Source organism: Nycticebus coucang, chromosome 4 (assembly GCF_027406575.1).
Source record: "Nycticebus coucang isolate mNycCou1 chromosome 4, mNycCou1.pri, whole genome shotgun sequence".
NCBI classification, from domain to species: domain Eukaryota; kingdom Metazoa; phylum Chordata; class Mammalia; order Primates; family Lorisidae; genus Nycticebus; species Nycticebus coucang.
The window spans coordinates 86311512-86335978 of record NC_069783.1 but is presented as its reverse complement, the minus strand read 5'-3'; the positions used below and the strand labels follow the sequence as shown (position 1 = coordinate 86335978).

Here is a 24467-nt window from a genome sequence, read left to right as displayed (position 1 = left end):
GAGCAATTCCTTGCCTAAAGTAAAATAAGCAGAGTTAGCTGAGTTAATAAGCATTCACCAGAGCTTGTCAATTTGCCAAAACTCAAGTGACTGATGTTTACACGGAAAGTCATTATACTTTTGGTGTAGCTTGTAATTTTGGAAGGTTGCTCTCAAGTTTTTGGTCTTTTGGAAGCTATCCAATGGCAAAATAAGACAAAAAAATGGCTTCTTATTAAGATTCCTGGACATTCCAAATTCAACTCTTTGAAGAATAAAGAAAATCATTTTTCTGGTGCTATTATCAGAGAAATTACAGAAGTGACTATATTCAAAATGAGCTCCCATGTAAAGGAACTCAAAGGGCTCAAGAAAAAGCTTCAGAGAGAGAAAAGCAGATATGGCTAATAAAGGGGGGATGCTTTCCCCCAACTTGTAAACTATGTCAAGTATGGACCCAATCACAGACCTGTTTTGCCTTTAAGATTTCAATTTCCTATAACACGTCCATGAGCTCATTCACTGGGGACATGGGAAAATCACTGCTTGGGAAAAACATTATTTTTTATTATTTTTTTTTTTGTGTGGAGATAGAGTCTCACTTTATGGCCCTCAGTAGAGTGCCATGGCATCACACAGTTCACAGCAACCTCCAACTTGTGGGCTTAAGCGATTCTCTTGCCTCAGCCTCCTGAGTAGCTGGGACTACAGGCGCCCGCCACAATGCCCGGCTATTTTTTGGTTGCAGTTCAGCCGGGGTAGGGTTTGAACCCGCCACCCTCGGTACATGGGGCCGGCGCCCCACCAACTGAGCCACAGGCGCCGCCCGGGGAAAAACATTATTACTGGAAATCCTGTCCATAACAGCTTATTAGGTTTATGCTAAGTGTCCAAATCATCTTAAACATAATCCAAGAAAGCCTCTCACAGATCTCAAGGGAATGTCCCTTTGCCCACTGGATCTTTCGATATTTGGCAAACGGATTTTATCTAATTGCCTGTAGCTCAGGGTTATAACTGTGTACTGGTTGTGATCTGCACGTTTTCTCACTGGCTTGAAAGATTTCTTTGCAGAAAAGGCAAACAGGCAGTAGGAAAATATTTGTTAGAGCAGATAATTCCCTCCTGGGCAATTCCTTCCTTCTGAATTACATAGGGATAGGGGAACTCTTTACTGGAGAGGTAATCTGCTCAAATTGTGAAATCTGACTCATTTTCCAACATTTTCATTGTGCATACCATCCCCAGACTTTTGGACTGATTTAACAACAAACAGGATCATACAAAAGCTTTCCTATTACTGAGCTCAAGACTCTTCCATGGGTTTTGCTTAACCCAAAAACTCCTCTCAGAAAGCAACCATCATTCCTTTATGAGACAAGTTAACCTCTGAAACTGGATGGCAGTTTCCATGAACCAACTTTACTGAAGGACTTAATATTCCATTATTGTCAAGGCTTAACTAACTTCTTTCCCTAAAAATTAAATTAATAAAAGATTCTTTTTACAGTGTGCTCTCAGGAGATCTTAAATACCACAATCTCCAGCCAGAGAACTTGTTCACTGGAGAAGACATCAAGTAAAAGCCGCACTGTGAACCTTATTGGAAAAGCCCTTATCAGGTATTATTGACCGATCGCTGTGCAGCTAAACTTGAAGAAGTTGACTCCTGGATTTACAATTCTCATTTAGAGAAAGCTCCAACATTTATATGGACTTCTGAGTCCACCGGAGTCTTCCAATTAAAGATCTCTAAGATTCCCAACACCTCCAAGGACATGAAGCAGATGACATCTGAGCAGACACTTCCCAAGACACTGGACGATGTCTGTACTCATTGAATTTCTTCTGCATACACCTTTTTATTTTTATTTCCTGGTTATGATGACAATCTACTAACTCTCCCTTCTTTGAGCCCCACTCCTCTGACTGGGAAATCACTAATCTAAATGATATGAAAGTAGGACAAACCTTCATTTTTTCAATATCAAAAGGACACTGGATCCTTTATATCAACTTCTTGGAAACAGCCCAAAGTTCCTATAGCCTACAGCACTGTTTTTTCAAGCATAATATACTACCAAGGACCCAATTTAGAGAAGACATCCCGGAAGTTCTTTCAATTCCATGCCTGGTCAGGCAGTTTTTAATGCTTTACAAATAGATCACTCACTGTGAATACAGATGATCACTTACTAGCCAAAGTCCCTGGATATGAAGGAAGACATTTAGCTGCCACAGTGTCTCTTGTCCTAAGTGTCAGAGGCCTTATTTTTATAGTTGTGAAAGCACATGTAGTTGAGAATAAGATGGGAGTCTGTCAGGCTAGCTAGAGCAGACATGACACAGCTGGTCTGGTCAGTTTAGGTCCTGCCTGACCTTCACACCCTCCCCTCCATTCTTACTATTTGTAAATTTAGCTCCCACCCTAAAGCTGCCTATCTTGAGTAGTTTAGGTGGATTGATTTAGATTAACTTTTGAATCGGAATGTAATACGTCACTGAGTTATGCTGATTATTATTTGGAATACGGGTTTATGTAGTTTTCACTTATTTATTATTTTTTTTTTTTTTGCAGTTTTTGGCAGGGGCTGTGTTTGAACCCGCCACCTCCAGTATATGGGGCCGGTGCCCTACTCCTTTGAGCCACAGGCGCCGCCCTGTAGTTTTCACTTTGAACTTTTAATGTATAAAACTGTAATTTGGGGGAGAGACCTGGGGCTCAGTGGGTAGGGCGCTGGCCCAATATACCGAGGGTAGTGGGTTCAAACCCAGCCCCGGCCAAACTGCAGTAAAAAAACAGCCGAGCATTGTAGCGAGCACCTGTAGTCCCAGCTACTTGAGAGGCTGAGGCAAAACAATGGCCTAAGCCCAGGAGTTGGAGGTTGCTGTGAGCTGTGATGCCACAGCACTCTACCAAGAGCAATAAAGTAAGACTGTCTCTATTAAAAAAAAAAAAAAAAAACCTATAATTTTGGAAATGAAAGAACAGAACACTCTTGGACAGGCTACTGTCATTGTTCTCCAGAAGTGCTGGCCTTCAGACAAATCAAGTTTGATGGACCTATCCCCTTCTCTGCACATGACTGACAGTGAGAGGTGGCTGGACCCTCTTTATCCATTAACAGCTAAAGGTCCACAAAACATTTTAATGAAACTAGGGACCATATAATGGGAATGACAGTAGAACCTCTGCAAGTTGACCACTCAAGGGAATATAACAAATTAGTCAACATATGGAGGTGGTCAACATAAGGAACTTCCCTGGAGTACTTGTGGTGCATTTCCAGTCTATAAAAATTAGGTCAACTGAGGGAGGTAGTCAACTATGGAGGTTCTACTGCACTTGGTGGGCAAAGATATTGCCAGATGATACTTTAAAAATTCACCCTCGGAGAATGTGAGAAGCTTTATTGCATATCTAAACTAAACTATATCTACAGGTAACTACTACCCATATCACCTAAACTTGGAGTACCCAACATTTTGGGGTGCATAACCTATACCAAAAGTACATTTCCAATATAAATGCTCAGGGACAACAAGTCTAGTGGATAAAACGACACTGGCCAACTAAGATAAAAAGAGCCCTAGCTACAATATGGGCAGTATTTGGAATATTACAACTGAAAACTTACTTATAAAAAGACATTCACAAAAAAGTCAACATTTGGCTCAGTGCCTGTAGTACAGTGGTTACGGCAACACTGGCGCCGGCCACATACACCAAGGCTGGTGGGTAGGAACCTGGCCCAGCCCAGCTAAACAACAATGACAACCTCAACAAACAATAGCAGTGCACTGTGGCAAGCGCCTGTAGTCTCAGCCTCTTGGAAGGCTGAGGCAAGAGAATCGCCTAAGCCCAGGAGCTGGAGGCTGCCGTAAGCCGTGACGCCAAGGCACTCTACCGAGGGCGACAAAATGAGACTCTAAATGTCTCTTAAAAAAAAAAAGAATAACCCTAATTGCAATGATCATCTCATATCTGTGTGAACTGAGGAAACATTAGCATAAAACAAGAGTCTTCAGCATTCTAAAAGGAAATACAGGAGCCTCTGAATCCTCCCTGATAACACTTTGTATAGGGGTGAAGAACATTGACAGAATTCAATGTGATCCCATATACACTGTAATTCTGAAAAAACAAGATCTGTTATCTTCAAGTCCCTCAAATTATAGTATTTGGTCTCCAAAGTCCTCCTTTGGAAGATTAAGTCAGACTAAAAAGGGAAAATTGAGAGAAAAAGGAAAATTGAACAAAACAAATTTAAAAGCAGCTCAATGGCTGCAAATTGGATATATTTAGAAACTAGGCCTATGACCTAAAAGCTAAACTCTTGCCTGCAAGGCTGGAGTCTGTCAATTATTTCACTGACATGTACTGACTATAACCTTACCCATCAGATGAAGCACAAAAGCAGGCAACAATCCCCTCTCCAGACCCTGAGATGCCTGTGCACTTGTTAACTTTTTACCCTAGAACGTTAACCACAGATTTGCTTTATCTATAGATAATGTCACTGAGCACAACTCAGAATCTTAAGAATGTCACCTTTGCTTCACTTTCTATGTAACAAAACATATTCCTACTGAGCCTTATGTAACCCACTCCAAGACACATTCTCCACTCCAAGACACATTCTCAGTTGGTGCTGAGTCTGTATTCCTGGGTTACGGTCCTCAAATTGGCAGACACTGGGCCAGGCATGGTGGCTCACGCCTGTAAACATAGCACTCTGGGAGGCCAAGGCAGGTGGCCTGCCTGAGCTCACAGGTTTCAGACCAGCCTGAGCCAAAATGAGACCTCATCTCGAAAAATAGCCAGGCATTGTGGCTTTTGGGCTAAGTTGAGAAAAATTAAAAATAGCAAGCAAAGTATATAGTTTCAAAACATTGGGGCAAGAATTCAATCAGATAAAAGAGCTTTTTAAAAGTGTTTCGTGGGCAGCACCCATAGCTCAGTGGGTAGGGTGTCAGCCACATATACAAAAGATGGCGGGTTTGAATCCAGCCCAGGCCAGCTAAAATCAACATTGACAACTGCAACAAAAAATAGCCAGGTGTTGTGGTGGGCGCCTGTAGTCCCAGCTACTTGGAAGGCTGAGGCAAGAGAATCACTTAAACCCAAGAGTTTGAGGTTGCTGTGAGTCCTGTACCCAGGACTACAGCTTGAGACTCTTGTCGGGGGAAAAAAAAAAAAAAAAAAGAAAGAAAAGAAAAGTGTTTCTTCCATACAGCAAGATTTCTTTTTTCTTTTTTTTTTTTTTGTTTTTTTTTTTTTTTGAGACAGAGTCTCAGGCTGTCACCCTGGGTAGACAAACTCTTGGGCTTAAGCGATTCTTTTTTTTTTTTTTTTTTTGTAGAGACAGAGTCTCACTTTACTGCCCTCGGTAGAGTGCCATGGCGTCACACGGCTCACAGCAACCTCAAGCTCTTGGGCTTATGTGATTCTCTTGCCTCAGCCTCCGAGCAGCTGGGACTATAGGCGCCCGCCACAACACCCGGCTATTTTTTTTGTTGTTGTTGTTGCAGTTTGGCCAGGGCTGGGCTTGAACCTGCCACCCTCGGTATATGGGGCTGGCACCCTACTCATTGAGACACAGGCACCACCCTTAAGCGATTCTCTTGCCTCAGCCTCCCAAGTAGCTGGGACTTCAGGCGCCCGCCACAACTCTCAGCTATTTGTTGTTGTTGCAGTTGTGTTAAGGCCAAATTCCACTACTGAGAGATCACCAGACACATATGCAAAAAACAAAGGAGTGCCTTTATTCAAGCATGCTTGGGCCGTACCTCCGGCAGAACTCTGCTCAGAGGGGACGACCCAAGGTAGAAATGATGGTGGGTTTTATACTCTTTGGCGTGATGCATTTGGGGTGCAACAAAACACAGGGGAAACTTCCCGGGGGGAAACAGGGACCAAGTTGAGGGGTAGGTCGGCGCAGGGACTGAGGTAACTTAGGAGGTTTAGGATTGGCTGGCTCTATCTGGGACTGGCCCTACCTGGAGGCTGTGAGAACAAAGGAGTGCATGTTGGATTTGCTGGCTCTATCTGGGACTGACCCGGCCTGGAGTCTGTGAGACTCTGGAGGGCGGGCCCTCCCTGGCTGTGGCTGGGGCTGGGGCACCAGGGCCAACTCTCACCCAGGGGCGGCCGCTGAGAATCTCTCATCCCCTGGTGAAAGACCGACTCTGCCCCACCCCACCCCCACCCTGCTAACTAGCCTTTTTATCTTCTCTCTTATATCCCCCATGTCTCCCATTGCCCTTAATATCTCTGGGTGGGAGATAGTTAACATTGTAGTGTTGCAGTCAAAACCCTCTCTTTCCAGCAATTAAAGAGTTACTACAAAGTTTGTTAAAAACTAAATTTTTCTGGCTGCAAAAAAAAAAAACTGTGGTTGCTATGTTATAAGTAGTTTTGAGATAAGATGCTGGCATTCTGCAGAAGACCCAAGGTCAATTACTCATTTAGAACTAGAGAGAAAAAAATGGTCTTTTAAAACTGTAGCCGCTTTTCCCCCCCTCCCCTGCCCCACCACAGGGTTAGGATTCACTGCCGGGCCCTTCAGTTGTCGTTGTTTTAGCTGGTTGCACAAGGTTAGAATCCGCCAAACTTGGTGTACGTGGCCAGCACCCTACCCACTGAGCTACGGGTGCCGCCCTATATAGCAAGATTGCAAATAAAGCAATACAAACCCTCTTAAACTATTTCCTCTGTCCCTGGATACCCACCAACCTCACTCAAGATTCCCAAGAGACTTAACCTTGAAAGAAGCTCCAAAAGCATGCATTACCCTAACTCTCTGAACTGTCTACCTGGAATCCCTCCCTCTACTTTCTGCTCTGTCAAGCTGCAGCTACACCTGGTTAAAAGAAACCTTAACAAACACCTTTTCTTCTTGTAGCCACAATGGCCGCCGCTCTTGCAGCGTGGCTGGCTCTGCAGCCAGGGGCCAGAAGGCTGAGTGCATTCTCTATCACCATGTCCCCACAGTTCACGAGACTTAACCCAAAGAAGATCCAAAACTGAATGGCTGCCAAAAAGAAAGGCACTGCCTCCAAGGACAGAGAATGTCTGTTGACCAGGACTTTGCTAGCGTTTACCCTGTTGCAGCGCTATTTAAACCCTCTACACTACCTCTTCCTGTCAGAACGGGGTATCCAGTAAAAAGGGCATGCCTCATGGCCAAGGAGGGAAATCTAGAACTTTTAAAAATACCCAAGTATCTGCATTTGACTCCTATAGCCATTAAAAAGCATTGTGAAGCTCTTAAAGATTTCTGTACTGAGTGGCCAGCTGCACTGGACAATGATGAGAAATGTAAAAAGCATTTTCCAGTTGAAATTGATGCTGCTGATTATGTTTCTTCAGGACCATCTGCTCCAAACCCCAAAGCACAAGTAGTAACCTTAAGGGTTAAACTTTCCAGTTTGAACTTAGATGACCATGCAAGGAAGAAACTTATTAAATTTGTTGGTGAGCGATACTGCAAGACCACAGATATACTTACCATCAAAACAGTCAGATACCCTTTAAAGAGACAGAATTACGATTATGCAATGTATCTACTAACAGTTTTATATCATGAGTCTTGGAAAACTGAAGAATGGGGAAAAAGTAAGACTGAAGCAGACATGGAAGAGTATATCTGAAAAAACAGCTCCTCAGAAAAAAAATATCCTGGAAATACTTCTCCAGATTAAAGCTGCTGCTAATACTGAAGTAAATAAAGAAGAGCTCCTCAGGACTAAAGAAGCTGAAGATTAGACAGCAGCGCCTATGGCTTAGTGGGTAGGGCGCCGGCCCCATATACAGAGGGCAGTGGGGGTTGAGGGCGGTGGGTTCGAACCCGGCCCCACCAAACTACAACAAAAAAATAGCCGGGTGTTCTGGCGGGCGCCTATAGTCCCAGCTACTTGGGAGGCTGAGGCAAGAGAATTGCCTAAGCCCAGAAGATGGAGGTTGCTGTGAGCTGTGATGCCATGCTCTACCAAGGGGCAATAAAGTGAGACTGTCTCAAAAAAAAAAAAAAAAAAAAGAAAAAAGAAAAGAAAAGTTGATTACAAGGGCATAAAGTGAGACTCTGTCTCTAAAAAAAAAAAGAAAAGAAAAGTTGATTACAAAAACTGTTGTTAGGCCAGTACTGAGGCGCTACGGTCCCAAAAGTAACTCCGTCTGCCGCCCCAAAGCATGTGGGCCGAGATGGAGCCATGGAGGGCCAGACTGTGGAAGAGCTCCTGGCCAAGGCAGAGCGGGACCAGGCAGAGAAGCTGCAGCGCATCACTGTGCACAACGAGGTAGAGCTGGAGTTAGAGCTAGGCAACCTGTTGGCTTCGGACAGGAACCCCCCAAAGGGGCTGCGGTGCGCGGGACCCACGCCGGAGGCCGAGCTGCGAGCCCTGGAGCGGGACAACACCCAGCGCTGATCAACCAGCTGTGGCAGCTGCTCATGGAGTGCGTGGAAGAGGCTGTGGTGGCGCAACTGGCTGAGCCCACTACGCGCCTGCTGCGGGAGAACCTTGTTCCCCGGTGGTGGCCACTTAACTGGCAGCAGTTCGCACGCCACAAGGGCATCTATCCGACAAAGAAGACCAATCTGTTGTGGATGAGGTGAGCGGCTGGGGCACCCAAGACAACACCAAGGAATAGGTGATTGAGGTGCCAGACAGTGCCAACCCCTTAGAGGACCAGTTCGCCAAGCAGATTCAGGCCAAGAAGGAACAGGTAGCCAAGAATGAGCTGAACAGACTGTGGAACCTGGCCCGCGCACATAAGATGCTGCATCCCAGCGGCGCTGGCCAGCACCCTACCGGGTACCAGAGTAAGGAGGAGCGGGGTGGCGCCATGCAGGCGGCCAGGGTCTCCACTGCCTCTGTAGGGCGCTATCATGACAGCCTTCCCAAGAAGGCCACCCGGGGCTCCAGCAAAAAGAGGAAGTTTCAGCCCCTTTTTGGAGACTTTGCAGCCAAGAGAAAGAACCAGCTGGAGATGCTTTGAGTCATGAACAGCAAAAAACCTTGATATGAGGAAGCCACCAATAAGCAGTTGAGGGAGGAGGACTAAGAGGAGGCCGCCAAAAAGAGGAAAAAAGCCAGAAGGGCAAAAAAAAAGAGGGGATGGCAGAGTTCTGCAGGCAAGAGGAAAAGGGGTCCACCTAGCCAGGAAGAGAAAAGGAAAGAGGGCTTAGGAGGTAAGATGAATTTCAGGCCACCTGTCTTGGGTGGTAAGAGGAAGGGAGGATAGCACCAAGGAGGGAAGAGGAGGAAGTAAGTTTCACTTGTAACTATAAAGCAAAAACTGTAGGTATGCTAAATGTTAAATTCTATGAACTGGAGGAGGATGCAGGAGGACGTGGTCTCTGCCTTTATTGCCCTCCTCAAGAGAGTATGTAAGTGTTGGGCAAATCAGTTTTTCTCATAACCTGGACTTTGGCTGAAAATTAAGGATGTATTTGAAGACCTAATGATAATAATTTGCTCAGAGACTGGGAATGAGTTCTTTTTGACTTTGGATATGGGATGAGGGAGGTTTGGTAATACTTCAGAGATTTACAATAGGTTGATTTATATGCTTCTAGATTATTTTTATAACAAACTTGTGTATTTCTCAAAGGGAGAGGGGAAAGATTACAACCATTTTCAAAACTGGATTGACAAATATCTTCTAAAAGTTACTTAATAAAAGTATGTGTATATTAAAAAAAAAAAAAAACTGTGGGGCGGCGCCTGTGGCTCAAGGAGTAGGGCGCCGGTCCCATATGCCTGAGGTGGCGGGTTCAAACCCAGCCCCGGCCAAAAAAAAAAACTGTGTTAGTCTTAAGAACAAGGGGAAAATGAAAATTCCCTTTCTCAGTAAAAAGAATCAGTGAAGAGACTATTAAATTTGACATGAATTACAAAGTTAAAAAAAAAAAAAAACAGCACCTGTGGCTCAATGGGTAGGGCACCGGCCCCATATACTGAGGGTGGCGGGTTCAAATCCGGCCCGGCCAAACTGCAACAACAATAAAAAATAGCAAGACATTGTGGCGGGCGCCTGTAGTCCCAGCTACTCGGGAGGCAAGAGAATCGCCTAAGCCCAGCAGTGGAAGTTGCTGTGAGCTGTGATTTCATAGCACTCTACCAAGGGTGATAAAGCAAGACTGTGTCTCTAAAAAAAAAAAATAAAAACACCCTTTCCCCCTTCACCAGAGCTTGCTGCAGGCTGCCAGCATTTTGTGCCACTAGGATTGTGAAAGTTTTCCAAGAAAACTCAGCTATCCAAGACTAAGTCCATAGGATCAGCCACCCACAAGTCCAACCTGCCATTCCAGTTCATAGTATCACCTAGACTAACCCAACAAGAGATTACATATATATCCCTCCCTGCAATGGATAGATGAAGGACAAGAGATGGCCCTATTTGAGTACCTCCCTTCCCTTCCACTTCCCGAAATCTATTTTTTCCTTATCTTTCCCTATATTTAAGTGGCTCCACTGTTTTCTTTTACCAGCTCCTATTTTATAACGAAAGAGCATTAGGTATAGAATCAAAATACTATACTTGTTTTACTAATACATTACTTAATTCCTATTAGCCTCGTTCTCACTTATAAATGAGACTAATACTCCTTAAGGATAAAGAACACAGGTTAATCTCTGCATACTCCATTATGTCTGAATGCAAGACGCACTGAAATATTCCCTGAATGAATAAAGGAATGCATCTAGAAATACTTCTAAGGAGCAATCCTTGGTCAGTAAACTCCTCTCCTACTCCTGGCTCTCTCATCTAGAGCAACCCTGAAACACAGCAAAAAGCCACAACCTCAGGGAACAGAAGATTCAGCAGCAGCTGTCAAGATGCAGAATGGAAAGCAGGACGTACCTGGAAGGAGGTGGGGATGCAGATGAGGTTCAGATTCTCTTGCTTCACTCTTTCAGCTGTAGAGATAAAAGCCATATTAGTGGTTTTTCACTCTCCTCACTTTATTTTCCATGTCAGATGTGCATTTGCTCAAATCCTATGAAAGGCCACTGACGGCTGCCTTTCATTCTGTCTCCCCATCCTTGGTGAAAAAGCTGATGACCATGCTTCACGCATCAGAAAGCAGAGGCATGAGAAAGTCTAAGGAGGCTAGTACTACCCACAGAAAGAGCAGTATCAGTGTTTAGTATTATTATTATGTACCTGGCAACATTCTAAGAACTTTGAATATATGGATTTTTTTAATCCTACTAACCAAAAAGGTAAGTTATATAAAGAAAAATAAAAATTTCAGAACTATACTCTCCCAAATCCTTATGCAAAAGAGAAGGTCAAGCCTGGAGGATAAGTCAGGCTATTCCCACTTCTAAAGGAATAGCTGTTACTAACATTAGACATCAGCCAGATCCCCAGGAACTGCCTTCGCCCTGACCTATCATTCCTTACAAAATTCCAAAAGAAGAAAAAAAGAAAAAAAAAATGGGCGGCACCTATGGCTCAAAGGAGTAGGGGGCCAGCCCCATATGCCGAGATGGCAGGTTCAAGCCCAGCCTCAGCCAAAAACTGAAAAAAAAAAAAAAAAAAAAAAGAAAAATTCCTGGCTAGGCCAGGTGTGGTGGCTCACGCCTATAATTCTAGCACTCTGGGAGGCCAAGGTGGGTGGACACCTTGAGCTCACAGGTTTGAGAACAGCCTGAGCAAAAAGTAAGACCCCATCTCTACTAAAAATAGAAAAAACTGAAGCAAGAGGATTGCTTGAGCCGAGTTGGAGGTTGCTGTGATAGGATGTCACGGCACTCTACAAGAAAGAAAAGGAAAGAAGGAAGGAAAGGAAGGAAGGAAGGAAGAAAGGAAGAAAGAAAGAAAAGAAAGAAAGAAAAAATTCCTTGCTGGCCTCCCATAAGCAAGATAAGCAAATTGTAACTTTAGGTCTGCAGGTTAAGTCTAGCTTCTAAAACTAAATTCTGTTCCACTAACACATCTTTTAAGTAAGAAAAGAATAAAAATAAATAATGAACTAACATCTGTTCAATTCCATTCCAATAATGAATTACAAGTTTATCTACCCAGGAACAAAAGAGAAACAACATGAAATATTGTTCCATCTACTCAGGGATATCTACACAATTGATGTTTCTTTAACAACCTTTTTCTAACGATTGCCTTATCTTATGCAAAACATAGATTTTTCTGGGCCTCACAAAAAATGTAATCATTTTGCCCCCCCCCCGCCCACCCATTGCTATTTTTTCTTTTGTTATGCCCTATTCCCTCCACCCCCCGCTTAAATATTGAAGTTCCCAAACTCCCCTTCAAAAAGTCATAGATTTGCATGTGGTTTGGGCTCATCTTCAAATTTTGACTTATAAAGCTCCATGATTGAGATCTTTGCCTCAGTCACTTATATTGGGGTTTTGGCTATAACTATTTCCCCCATTTTACGGATGAGAAAACTGTGGCACAGAGAGGTAAAGTAACTTGGTAGGTACAGCTAATAAGTAGAAGAGCTGGGATATGATCCCAGGTAGTTTACCTTCACAATCCTATGTTGCCTCTGCCAGAGAAAAACTAGAACTTTATTTTTGTATTTTAGTAAAAAATATAATCATGCCCCAGCGAATAAAGGTGGTTTATTTATTTATTTTGAATTTGTACATTTCAGAAAAGTTTGATTAAAAAAAAAAAAAAGAAGTTTTAAGAAAACAATTGTCTTACTAAACTTCCAAGTCTTTCAATGAGTGCATTAATTCCTGTGCCCCCAAATTCTCCACACATGGGGTTAAGATAGAAAGTTATACAACACTAAAGCTCCCATTTGGCTGATGAAACTTCCAGAAGCCCACACAGGGCACTACAACCACTCCTTAAAGACAAAGTGATCCTGGATTTTGCCTCCTGGGCTCTGCCCCTTGGCACCTAGAAAAAAGATCAGCATCCCGGCAAGCCTCTCTTTTGGGCTTCGTTGTTACAGAGAACAGGGCAGTAAAACCTGTTGAGCAGTCACAGGAGCTGATAATTCCTAAGCCTTTCCTAAACTCAGAGACACCCTATCCTAAGCCTTTCCTAAACTCAGAGACACCCTATCAACACAAGCAGGAAACAACTACCAACTACAGCATCCACTTCAGGGTCATGGTCAGGGCAAACCTACTCTGACCTCAACTAGTTTGCTTGAAAATGCCTGAGACCACACACATGCTATTAAGGTGAAAGCATGCTAGCTATGGAGATTATTAAAATAATGTTGGGACTTCATGCAAAGTCAGTTCCTCCCCTCTAGCTGAACAGGGTAAACAAATGCAAAGGCATTCTCCAAAGTTAGTTGAAGAATCCCTCTTTCTAGGAAAAAGCATAAACAAAGCTCGGTGCCTGTAGCACAGTGGTTACGGTGCAGGCCACATATACCAAGGCTGGCGGGTTCGAACCTAGCCTGGGCCAGCTAGATAACAATGAACAACTGCAACAAAAAAATAGCCAGGCGTGGGGTGGCACCTGTGGCTCAAAGGAGTAGGGCGCCAGCCCCATATGCCAGAGGTGGCGGGTTTGCAAACAAAAAAAAAAAAATAGGCGTTTTGGCGTACGCCTGCAGTCCCAACTACTTGGGAGTCTGAGGCAAGAGAATAGCTTAAGCCCAGGGAATTGGAGGTTGGGAATTGGAGGTTGCCTTGAGCTGTGACGCCACTGCACTCTACCAAGGGCAACATAGTGAGACTCTGTCTCAAAAAAGAAAAAAAAAAAAGAAAAGAAAAAGCAGGCGGCGCCTGTGGCTCAGTCAGTAAGGTGCCGGCCCCATATACCGAGGGTGGCAGGTTCAAACCCGGCCCCGGCCAAACTACAACCAAAAAATAGCCGGGTGTTGTGGCGGGCGCCTGTAGTCCCAGCTACACGGGAGGCTGAGGCAAGAGAATCTCTTAAGCCCAGGAGTTGGAGGTTGCTGTGAGCTGTGTGAGGCCACGGCACTCTACCGAGGGCCATAAAGTGAGACTCTGTCTCTACAAAAAAAAAAAAAAAAAGACAAGAAAAAGCAGAAACACTCAATGGACCTCTCACAGCCAGTCCCCCTCTCCCCAGCCCTGCACTGCTGAGGCCAAGATAGGCAAGCGCCAAACTTGTGTTTCCCTCTACTCTATCTCCCCTTCCCAATCTTCACACATAAAACATCCAGTTGATAGTCCAAAAACATACCTATTCGCTGCACAGCATGGACAATTGTAGAACCACTTCCAATTCCCAGCACTTGGTTATTCTAACAAAGGGAGGGAAGAAAAAATAAAACTTATTAATACAACATTTTATTCCTTGTTAGCGCACTTTCTAGGGCTATAAAATTATTATTCACCAAAAATTGACCAGCAATTCACCAACACAGGTGTAAGGTTAGTACTGTTGCCTAATTTATAAAAACAGAACCATGGAACCTCAAAGCTGTAATTTGTCAGAGTCAGAATTAAACATACCAAAAAAAGGCTGTAATTTAATGGTCCATTAATCAACAGGGCTCTCCTCCCTTCATTTCTGACACTCCCAACATCACCATTTCCTCACCAAATTCTACTAGACAAAATGATTAGCTTAATTACTTACAATTATATAGCAACTTAAACCAATCTCACAGAAATGGCCTGCAGCAGATAAACAAAAAACACGTGAAAAAGATTCCTGGGCGGCCCCTGTGGCTCAGTGAGTAGGGCACCAGCCCCATATACCAAGGTGGCAGGTTCAAATCCAGCCCCAGCCAAAACTGGAACAACAACAAAAAACAAAAAAAAAAAAAAAAGAAAGAAAGAAAAAGATTCCTGGCAGCACCTGTGGCCCAGTGAGTAGGGCGCTGGCTCCATATACCCAGTGTGGCATGTTCAAACCAGGCCTCAGTCACACTGCAACAAAAAAATAGCCAGGCATTCTGTCAGGCACCTGTAGTCCCAGCTGCTTGGGAGGCTAAGGCAAGAGAATTGCTTAAGCCCAGGGCTTGGAGGTTGCTGTGAGCTGTGATGCCACAGCACTCTAACAAGGGCGATAAAGTCAGATTCTGTCTCTAAAAAAAAAAAAAAGAAAGAAAGAAAGAAAGAAAAAGATTCCTGGCCAACCCCAGGTAAGTAATCAGAAAGAAAAGACCCTAAGAAGAAACAACAGAGCCTAGGTAAAGGCAGAAAGCTGGGGTTTCTGCTTCAGTGACTTTTCATACAAGCTTACCATCTAGAGCAGTGGTTCTCAATCTTCCTAATGCCACGGACCTTTAATACAGGAACTCACAGATCAAAAGCCACTGGATAGAATCTACAGAGAACTCAAACGTATTAGCAAGAAAAGAACAAGTGATCCCATCTCATGCTGGGCAAGGGACTTAAAGAGAAACTTCTCTGAAGAAGACAGGCGCATGGCCTACAGACATATAAAAAATGCTCATCATCTTTAATCATCAGACAAATGCAAATCAAAACTATTTTGAGATACCATCTAACTCCAGTAAGATTAGCCCATATCACAAAATCCCAAGACCAGAGATGTTGACGTGGATGTGGAGAAAAGGGAACACTTCTACACTGCTGGTAGGAATGCAAATTAATACATTCCTTTTGGAAAGATGTTTGGAGAACACTTAGAGATCTAAAAATAGATCTGCCATTCAATTCTATAATTCCTCTACTAGGTATATACCCAGAAGACCAAAAATCACATTATAACAAAGATATTTGCACCAGAATGTTTATTGCAGCCCAATTCATAATAGCTAAGTCATGGAAAAAGCCCAAGTGCCCATCGATCCACGAATGGATCAATAAATTGTGGTATATGTACACCATGGAATATTATGCAGCCTTAAAGAAAGATGGAGACTTTACCTCTTTCATGTTTACATGGATGAAGCTTGAACATATTCTTCTTAGTAAAGTATCTCAAGAATGGAAGAAAAAGTATCCAATGTACTCAGCCCTACTATGAAACTAATTTATGGCTTTCACATGAAGGCTATAACCCAGTTATAACCTAAGAATAAGGAGAAGGGGAAAGGAAGGGGAGGAAGGGGGGAGGGGGCGGAGGGAGGGTGATTGGTGGGATTATACCTGCGGTGCATCTTACAAGGGTATATGTGAAACTCAGTAAATGTAGTATGTAAATGTCTTAACACAATAACTAAGAAAATGCCAGGAAGACTATGTTAACCAGTGTGATGAAAATATGTCAAATGGTCTATAAAACCAGTGTATGGTGCCCCATGATTGCATTAATGTACATAGCTATGATTTAATAATAAAAAACTTATAAAAGGGTGGCACCTGTGGCTCCCTGACTAGGGCACCAGCCCCATATACCGAGGGTGGCAGGTTCAAACCCAGCCCCGGCCAAAGCACAACAAAAAAATAACCGGGCATTGTGGCGGGTGCCTGTAGTCCCAGCTGCTCAGGAGGCTGAGGCAAGAGAATCACCTAAGCCCAGGAGCTGAGGGTTGCTGTGAGCCATGTGATGTCATGGCACTCTATTAATTAAAAAATAAAGAAGCCACTGGAATATCCAAGGTTAGCCCACCCCTGAGCCCTACATTTGATACATTTTTTTTTTAAGCCTACAGCACCCGGTATTCCCAGGCGGTCTCCCATCCAAGTACTAAACAGGCCGGACCCTGCTTAGCTAACGAGATCAGATGAGATCAGGCGTGTTCACTAAATATACCAAGGGGCTTGGTCCATAAGAGCAGAGCTTGCACTAGGTTGGGATTCCACCTGTGACAATGCCCTCAAAAATCAATGCATCTAATAAAGTCACTTAACTGCCTGGGCAAACCTCAAAGACAAGGATTTGAAGACAAGTAATTAATATGTCACAACACAAAAACATTCCAAATGGCAAAAATATATCAACATAGGGTGGCACCTGTGGCTCAGTGAGTAGGGCATTGGCCCCACATACCGAGGGTGGCAGGTTCAAACCCGGCCCCAGCCAAACTGCAACAAAAAAATAGCCGAGCGTTGAGGCGGGGGCCTGTAGTCCCAGCTACTTGGGAGGTGAGGCAGGAGAATCGTCTAAGCCCAGGAGTTGGAAGTTGCTGTGACTTGTGACTCACAGCACTCTACCAAGGGTGACAAAGTGAGACTTTGTCTCAAAATATATATGTAAATATGTCAACATACAAAAATCTTCAAGAAATTAGAAAATGCCCACATCTGAGTGTGGAAAATCTTAATCTGGGTTTCCTTGGTCTTAATGCACAACAATCACCAATGCAGAAGACTAGGGAGACCAAATGTGGTGGCTTCTCCCCATATACCAAGCAATCAGTTCTGCAGCAGACGCCAGCTAGATATCTCCAATTCAATTCTGACACTGTCTATCTGGAGATAATGACAGATATCACAGATTCAGGGCTCTGTCCTACCAAACCACCACCTCCTTTCCACCAGTCAGTCACAAGTTGGGGCCTCAGAACTTCTGACTCATTGGCTTCAAATTGGCACTTCCACACCTCCCATCTGGATTTGAATAATTTGATAGAGTAGCTCACAGAACTCAGAGAAACACTTATCAGTTTAATATAAAGGATATTACAAAGGATATATACAGATTAAAAGACACATATGGAGAGGTATGGAGGCAAGGGGTGTGGAGCTTCCATGTCCTCAAGGAACATCCACATGTTCAGCTATCTGGAAGCTCTCCTATCAGGTCCTCTCATGCCTTTTATGGAGACTTCATTGGATAAGAACAACTGATGCATGGACAACCATGTAGAAAGGTGACTGGGCAAAAAGGATATGATATAACAGTGATAGATCGAATGGGGAAAACACAGCAAGTCCTGTCTGTTTGGATTCTTTGTGGCATCTCTACACAGCCTTCCTTCCTCTAGGTATGACCTACAATCAGACAATTTAAGTCAGAGTTTCTTTATGGTCAGCTCCAAGACAGAAAAGGCAAGGAAAGATGTCTACATTGGGGAAAAGAGCAGGTAAAGGGGGAGCAGATGCTTAGAGAGAAATTCTGTTTTCTGAGGCCTGCTTCTGAGGCCTAAAGCACCCCAACATTATAACAAAAGATTACAACAAATTATGAGCCAGGAACCATAGACAAAAAGATATCTATCTCATAATATCACACTATAGACATAACCTGACTTTCACACTTGACCTGAAGCTAAGAACTCCAGCTATACAGTAATTCAACTGCCAGATTCCTCATTACTAAACTCAGCCATACACTCATGTTATTCAGACTCCCTGCAGACAAGTGGCACGCAGATAAACTCAGGTTAATCAGACAAGCACTACAAGACTCTTCCTTTGGCTTTTGGAAAAGATGAGGAATTGCAAGGGCCTTCCAGCCTGAAAGCTCTTGAACCATGTGATCTTGCTACTTTAAAATCAAATGACTGGCCTAGGAATCAGTGCCAAAGCCAAACAGAGGCGACCAAAGACTGCTGACGAGATGGCCCAACCTCAAAAGATGGTCAAACAGGCCCTCCTAGAGGAGTGGCCCCATTCTAATTAGGAATACTAAGCCACATGTATGTGTACCAGTTTGTCCAATGGTGTATTGGAAATACTAGTTCTGCTAACGAATTGAAACCACTGCCCACCAGCTTCTTCAAACTAAGCCAGTCAAAGAACAAAAGCTAAGCTCCTAAGAGAGTCAAGGAATGAGGCTACAGACTTTCAAGGAGAGCACAGTCCCGGGTGGTGACCCACCCTGGGTGGCTACACTCCCACAAACAGGCAGAACTGGACCCATGATTGCTATACAAAAACTTCAGCTGAGAATTCTCCAATTTCTCCATCCACTCAAACACAGAAGTGGTCACCAACATGGAACACCAAAGGGCAAAGGGAATGGAAACCCCACCCCCTCGAACCCCCTAAGAGATTCTAAGCAAAGGGCCTCCAATTGCACTACAAACCTGCATTTATGTGTCTACATTCCACACAATTCAACCAACTGAGCAAGCCCCACTGTGGCCCACACTGGAAGAAGATAAAGTTAACTACCCTTCAGAAGCATGCCCTTTAGGGAGCTGGGAAAGACAAACACACAGATGACTAGAACATAAGCCACCAACATGAAGCTGTATAAAGTGCTACAGAATCAGAGAGGAGGATCTTCCTCTCCCTAGAAAGCTAAGGAAAAAGTCAAAGGAAATGGCCTTTTAACTGAACCCAGCAGAACAGTATTTGATTTTAAGAAGCCAATGAAGGTCTCTCCAGGATCACCTGGTAACTTCATTGAACAATGTGGCTGGAATCTAGCATTTTGGGGCTCTAACCTAAGGTGAGGGCTTGCAGACTTTAATTTAACCAAATACGTAACTATAAACAACAGTCAGAGAGAAGTGCACCACCAAATAGCAATGTAAATACACTAACAGGACAACTTAGATATGGAGCTTTTCTAACTGTATAGTTTTTTCTTTTTTTTTTTTTTTTTTTTGGAGACAGTCACCCACAGCTCACAGCAACCTCAAACTCTTGGGCTTAAGCGATTCTCTTGCCTCAGCCTCCTAAGTAGCTGGGACTACAGGTGCCCACACAACGCTGGGCTATTTTTTGTTGTTGTCATTGTTTAGCTGGCCTCGGCGGGTTAGAACACACCAGTCTTGGTGAATGTGGCTGGTGCTGTAATCACTGTGCTATGGACGCCAAACCTAATTGTATAGATTTCTTTTACCCATCTATTAACTATTCACTTCATGCAAGTATTTTGAAATATCAGCTTATGTCCCAATTTTATAACTGAAGAACTAAATTCTAAACTTAAAGCTAAAACACATTTTACATTATCTCTGTTAATTCCCATAGAAAATCCTACTGCTAACCAGCTTGCAACAAACTACACCAGAAAGGGCTGCAGTGGATAAGGTAAAAGGGCACTGGAACAGGAGTGGCTGCATGTGGCTACCCCTCTACAGACTCAGCTGAGCCACAGGTTACCACACGGCCCCCCCCAAGCAGGCTGTGGTTAAGCAAACTCAAAGAACGTTAAGTTATACAAAATAACTTTACAGAGTAAACCATTAACAAATGTAAAGAATAATTAGAAAAGGAAATCTGATGCCACTTACACAGAAGTAGAAATGAGAGACAAAAAGCCAAAAAGGCCGAGGAAACTCCACCGTGGGGCAGAAATACTCCACTCGGTACCATAATCAAGATAATTAAACTTGATTGGTGACAGCAAACCCACTTGGGTTAAAAGACTCCACTAACTGCACCGCACCCGTCACTTAATAAACAAATGGAGACCACCACCTCACTGAGTAACAGCTAAACATCTCTGCAGCCCACATTAAAAACATCCTCCAGACTTCAGGTACCCACCCAGCCCTATCAAAGGAAGGAGCTTTAAAGGCTCGGGTCTGTCCTTCCTTCCGCCAGTGCACACACAGCTAAGTGTCTAGTTGGAATGAAATTTCAAAGCACTTAACAAACCCACTCGGCGCGGGCTTCCTGGAGCAGTGAAGAGAAGTAAAGACCTCTCGGCAGCCCCCATGCTCACCATTTCCCATTTATTGATAAGGAAACGACAAGGCAGGTGCCTCTAGCGTCTACTCTAAACGTCTGACACCTCCATACTCCACTTTGCAAGCTGTTTCAGCCAGACGAGGAGTCTTTAGAAAGCTCAGCTTTTAGGGTACTCTTCCCCCAACCGATCCTACTGTATCTGAAAGGCCTTTAAGCAGTAGGGAAGAGGGGTCTAAACTCCGGTAAAGTTCACACCCTCTCCATTCTCATACAACCCCGCCCTGCCAGAAACTAAGCGCGCGCGGATCGTACCCAGACGCGCAACAGGAGCCCCACGCCCCAAGGTGCTCACCCTCACGTGGTTCTCCACCGCCGCACGGCCTGCCAGCTTCTTGGCCTCTTCGGCCTTGGACATCTTGGAGGGGGCCGGGCAGACGCTGTCGGAGTCCCCGCCGCTGGTACTTGTGCTTCCAGCACAGTCGCGGGTCCCCGACTGTGTACGACCTGGCAGCTGCACGTGCGAGCCCGGGAGGCCCCAGCTGTTCCCGCCTCCACCGGAGACCGCGCCCCCGGCCCGCCCGGGCAGCGGGGCCAGGACCCGCCCGTAGAGGGTGCTGAAGGGCCCGGGGCGCTGCATCCCGACGCCTACCTCCAGCCTCCGCCGCGGTCCCTCCCCCAGCTCGTCCGGAAGTCTGATCACGCATGTACGCGTTCGGCGCGTTCTTTTGCGCGGGCCTTGCTGGGAAATGTAGTTCTATGGCTCCGCGGCCCATAGCCGCACCCCCACCCTGGACTACCATCCCCACAATGCCCCGCGACCAGACCACACATCCCGAGCGACGGGTTCCGGAGCGTTACTCCGTAAGAACGGGTGGCCTCGGGAAGATCTTTTCATCCACTATCTGTTCAGCGGTGGTGTGGTTATTCCCCTTTAGTTAGGTCAACCCTAGTGACTTTTCTGCCTTCCTATGCATCCAAGAAAGGGATATTAGACCTGACCCTGTTGTTTTTTTTCCCAGCATTAAGAACGTGGCCTTGGATGAGACCTCAGGACAGTGACTGTTGTAATGACATCATGGCCCTTATGGGGTGACCACTCCCCAGGAACGTGAACCTACCCCTCCGGCGAAGTCCCTCCTAGACATCGCAACAGGCCCCAAACCACTGGTGGATAAACCCCCTTCCTTAAGACATTCTTTGCCCCAGGGCGGTGGTTGCTTGATGTCGAGAATAGTAGAAAGGAGGAATTCTTTTTTTTTTTTTTTTTTTTTTTTTTGAGACAAAGAGTCTCAAGCTGTCGCCCTCGGTAGAGTGCCATGGCCTCACAGCAACCACAAAATCTTGGGCTTAAGCGATTCTCTTGCCTCAGTCTCCCAATTAGCTGGGACTACATCAAGTAGCCCGCCACAACGCCCAGCTGTTTTTGGTTGTAGTTGTCATTGTTTGGCAGGCCCGGGCTGGATTCCAACCCACCGCTCTGGTGTATGTGGTTGGCGCCCTAGCGGTTGAGCTCCAGGCGCCTAGCCGAGAAGAGGAATTCTTACTGCCCCCATTTTACAGGCAAGAATAACAATACCGACCCCAGCCAACCAACCACTTGCAGGTTTATAAAAACAATAATCTTTGTGTTTCTTGTCCATGTTAGTGGAATCGTTCTGTCTGCTGATGAGCTCCTCTCCAAACTTTAGGGACCAGCCCCATGCATGTAATCCTAACAGTCTGGGAGGTCAAGGCAGGCAAATTGCCTGAATTTAGGAGCTCCAGACCAGCCTGAGCAAAAGTGAGACTGCTCTACTAAAAATAGAAAAACAAGCTGGGCATCATGGCGAATGCCTGTAGTCTCAGTTATTCCTGAGGTAAGAGGATCTTTTGAGCCCATGAGTTTGAGGTTGCTGTAAGCTATGAGGTCCCTCCCACTCTACCGAGAATGAGGCTCTGCCTTAAAAAAAAAAAAAAACCACCACCACCACCACCAAAAAACTTTGGGCCTTCTTTCCTGTGTGCAAGCGCTCAGTATTGAAAGCACAGATAGTGGGAATAAGATGGAGTCAGTCAGTCTAGGGCCAACATGACACAGCTGGTCTGATCAATTTAGGTACTAAGTGACCTTTACTTCCTGTCTCCCATTCTTTTTTTTTTTTTTTTTGTAGAGACAGAGTCTCACTTTATGGCCCTGGGTAGAGTGCCGTGGCATCACACAGCTCACAGCAACCTCCAACTCCTGGGCTTAAGTGATTCTCTTGCCTCAGTCTCCCGAGTAGCTGGGACTACAGGCGCCTGCCACCACGCCCGGCTATTTTTTTGGTTGCAATTCAGCCGGGGGCCTGGTTTGAACCCGCCACCCTCGGCATATGGGGCCGGCGCCTTACCGACTGAGCCATAGGCGCTGCCCCTGTCTCCCATCCTTAATTGCTTTGTAAATATAGCAACCACCCTAAAGATGCCTATCTTGAGTAGTTTAGGCTGATTGATTTAGATTCCCATTCTTAATTGCTTTGTAAATGTAGCAACCACCCTAAAGATGCCTATCTTGAGTAGTTTAGGCTGATTGATTAACTTTTGAATTGGAATGTTATACATACTAGGTCACTGAGTTCTGCTGTTATTTTAAATAAGGGTTAATGTGGTCTTTGCTTTGAACTTTTATGTATAAAACTGTAATTTTGGAAATGGAAGGACAGAATAGTCCTGGAGAGGCTACTCTTACTGTTCTCCAGAATTGCCGGCCTTCTGACAAAGTTTGGTAGACCTATTACCATCTCTGCATATTGGCTGAAAAGGGATAGGTGGCTAGACACTCTTCACCCAGTGACATTTCAAGCATAATGGCCAGTTGAAGTGTGGCTCATGCCTGTAATCATAGCACTCTGGGAAACCAAGATGGTAGGTTCCTTTGAGCTCAGGAATTTGAGACCAGCTGGAGGAAGAGAAACACCCCTGCCCATGTCGCTTCTAAAAACAAAAAATATATAGAAAAATTAGCAGGGTGTTGTGACAAGTGCCTGTAGTCTCAACTTCTTGGGAGGCTGAGGCAGGAGGATCACTTGAACCCAGGAGTTGGAGGTTGCTATGAGCTAGGCTGATGTCATGACACTCTAGCCTGGGAAACAGAGTGAGACTCTGTCCCCCAAAAAAATCTATAAGCATCACGTTCATGTGTAACTTTTTCTAGCACGATTATTGATAATAGTGTCAGTCACCATGCTAAATGCTTTGCAGAAATTGTCACATTTAATCCTAACTATAAGAAGTGGGTATTATTATTCCTGTGGAAATGGAATTCACATAACCCTGACAGGAGTGCAGATACTTAAAAAAAAAAATCAGGTGAGAAACCAAAAATCCCCTTCCAGGTTCCTGGAGTACCTCAAGGCCAGCGTTCCTGGAAACATCCTACCCATAACCTGGCTCATAATCCTAAGGATACACCCATACCCTTACAGAGCCTCAGGCTTACATCAGGGCTGACCACCCCATTTCAGCTATACTGAAGAGGCTAATAAAAGCCTTTTGCAATGTTGCTAAACTGACACTCCACTCTCTTTTCCCCCCTCTATTGAAGTCTTTCATTGTCTCTGGACTGGCCTCCTCTCCTTTCTTGGAGACCTTCACCCCAGTTCTATGCCAGAACCTCTCAATCCCCTTTGGCACAAAAGAAATCTTTACTTACTCAAGGTCACACTGATTGTAAGTGAAGCTGGAATGCAAACCTTTAGTGATTATAGGACCAAATCTTAACCTCAGGGCAGCAATTGTGGCTCAGTGGGTAGGGCGCCAGCCTCATATACTAAGGGTGGCGGGTTCAAACCCAGCCCTGGCCAAACTGCAACAAAAAAATAGCCAGGTGTTGTGGTGGGCGCCTGTAATCCCAGCTACTCAGGAGGCTGAGACAATTGCTTAAGCCTAGGAATTAGAGGTTGCCGTGAGTTGTGACACCATAGCACTCTACTGAGGGCGATAAAGTGAGACCCTGTCTCTAAAAAAAATCTTAAACTCATAGAATCACCCAAGTGGGAATTTGTTTTTGTTTTGCTGTTGTTGCAGTTTGGCGGGGGCCAGGTTCGAACCTGCCA

At 44.7% G+C, this 24467-nt stretch overlaps 1 protein-coding gene and 2 pseudogenes across 1 annotated transcript in view; 2 read left to right on the top strand and 1 right to left on the bottom strand.

The window, feature by feature from the left end:
• RPIA (ribose 5-phosphate isomerase A) overlaps positions 1-21065 on the bottom strand; it is a 55539-nt gene extending 34474 nt beyond the window's left edge. The window contains exons 1-3 of the mRNA XM_053588096.1: positions 20747-21065; positions 14132-14192; positions 10847-10902 (exon numbers count right to left, since the gene is read on the bottom strand). Of these exons, the coding sequence (XP_053444071.1) occupies positions 10847-10902; positions 14132-14192; positions 20747-21031 (402 nt within the window). The 5' untranslated portion in view covers positions 21032-21065. The remainder of the gene's footprint in view (positions 1-10846; positions 10903-14131; positions 14193-20746) is intronic.
• On the top strand, positions 6890-7612 carry LOC128583398 (28S ribosomal protein S35, mitochondrial-like; annotated as a pseudogene).
• On the top strand, positions 8123-9250 carry LOC128583659 (ribosome biogenesis regulatory protein homolog; annotated as a pseudogene).
• Positions 21066-24467: the final 3402 nt, after the last annotated feature.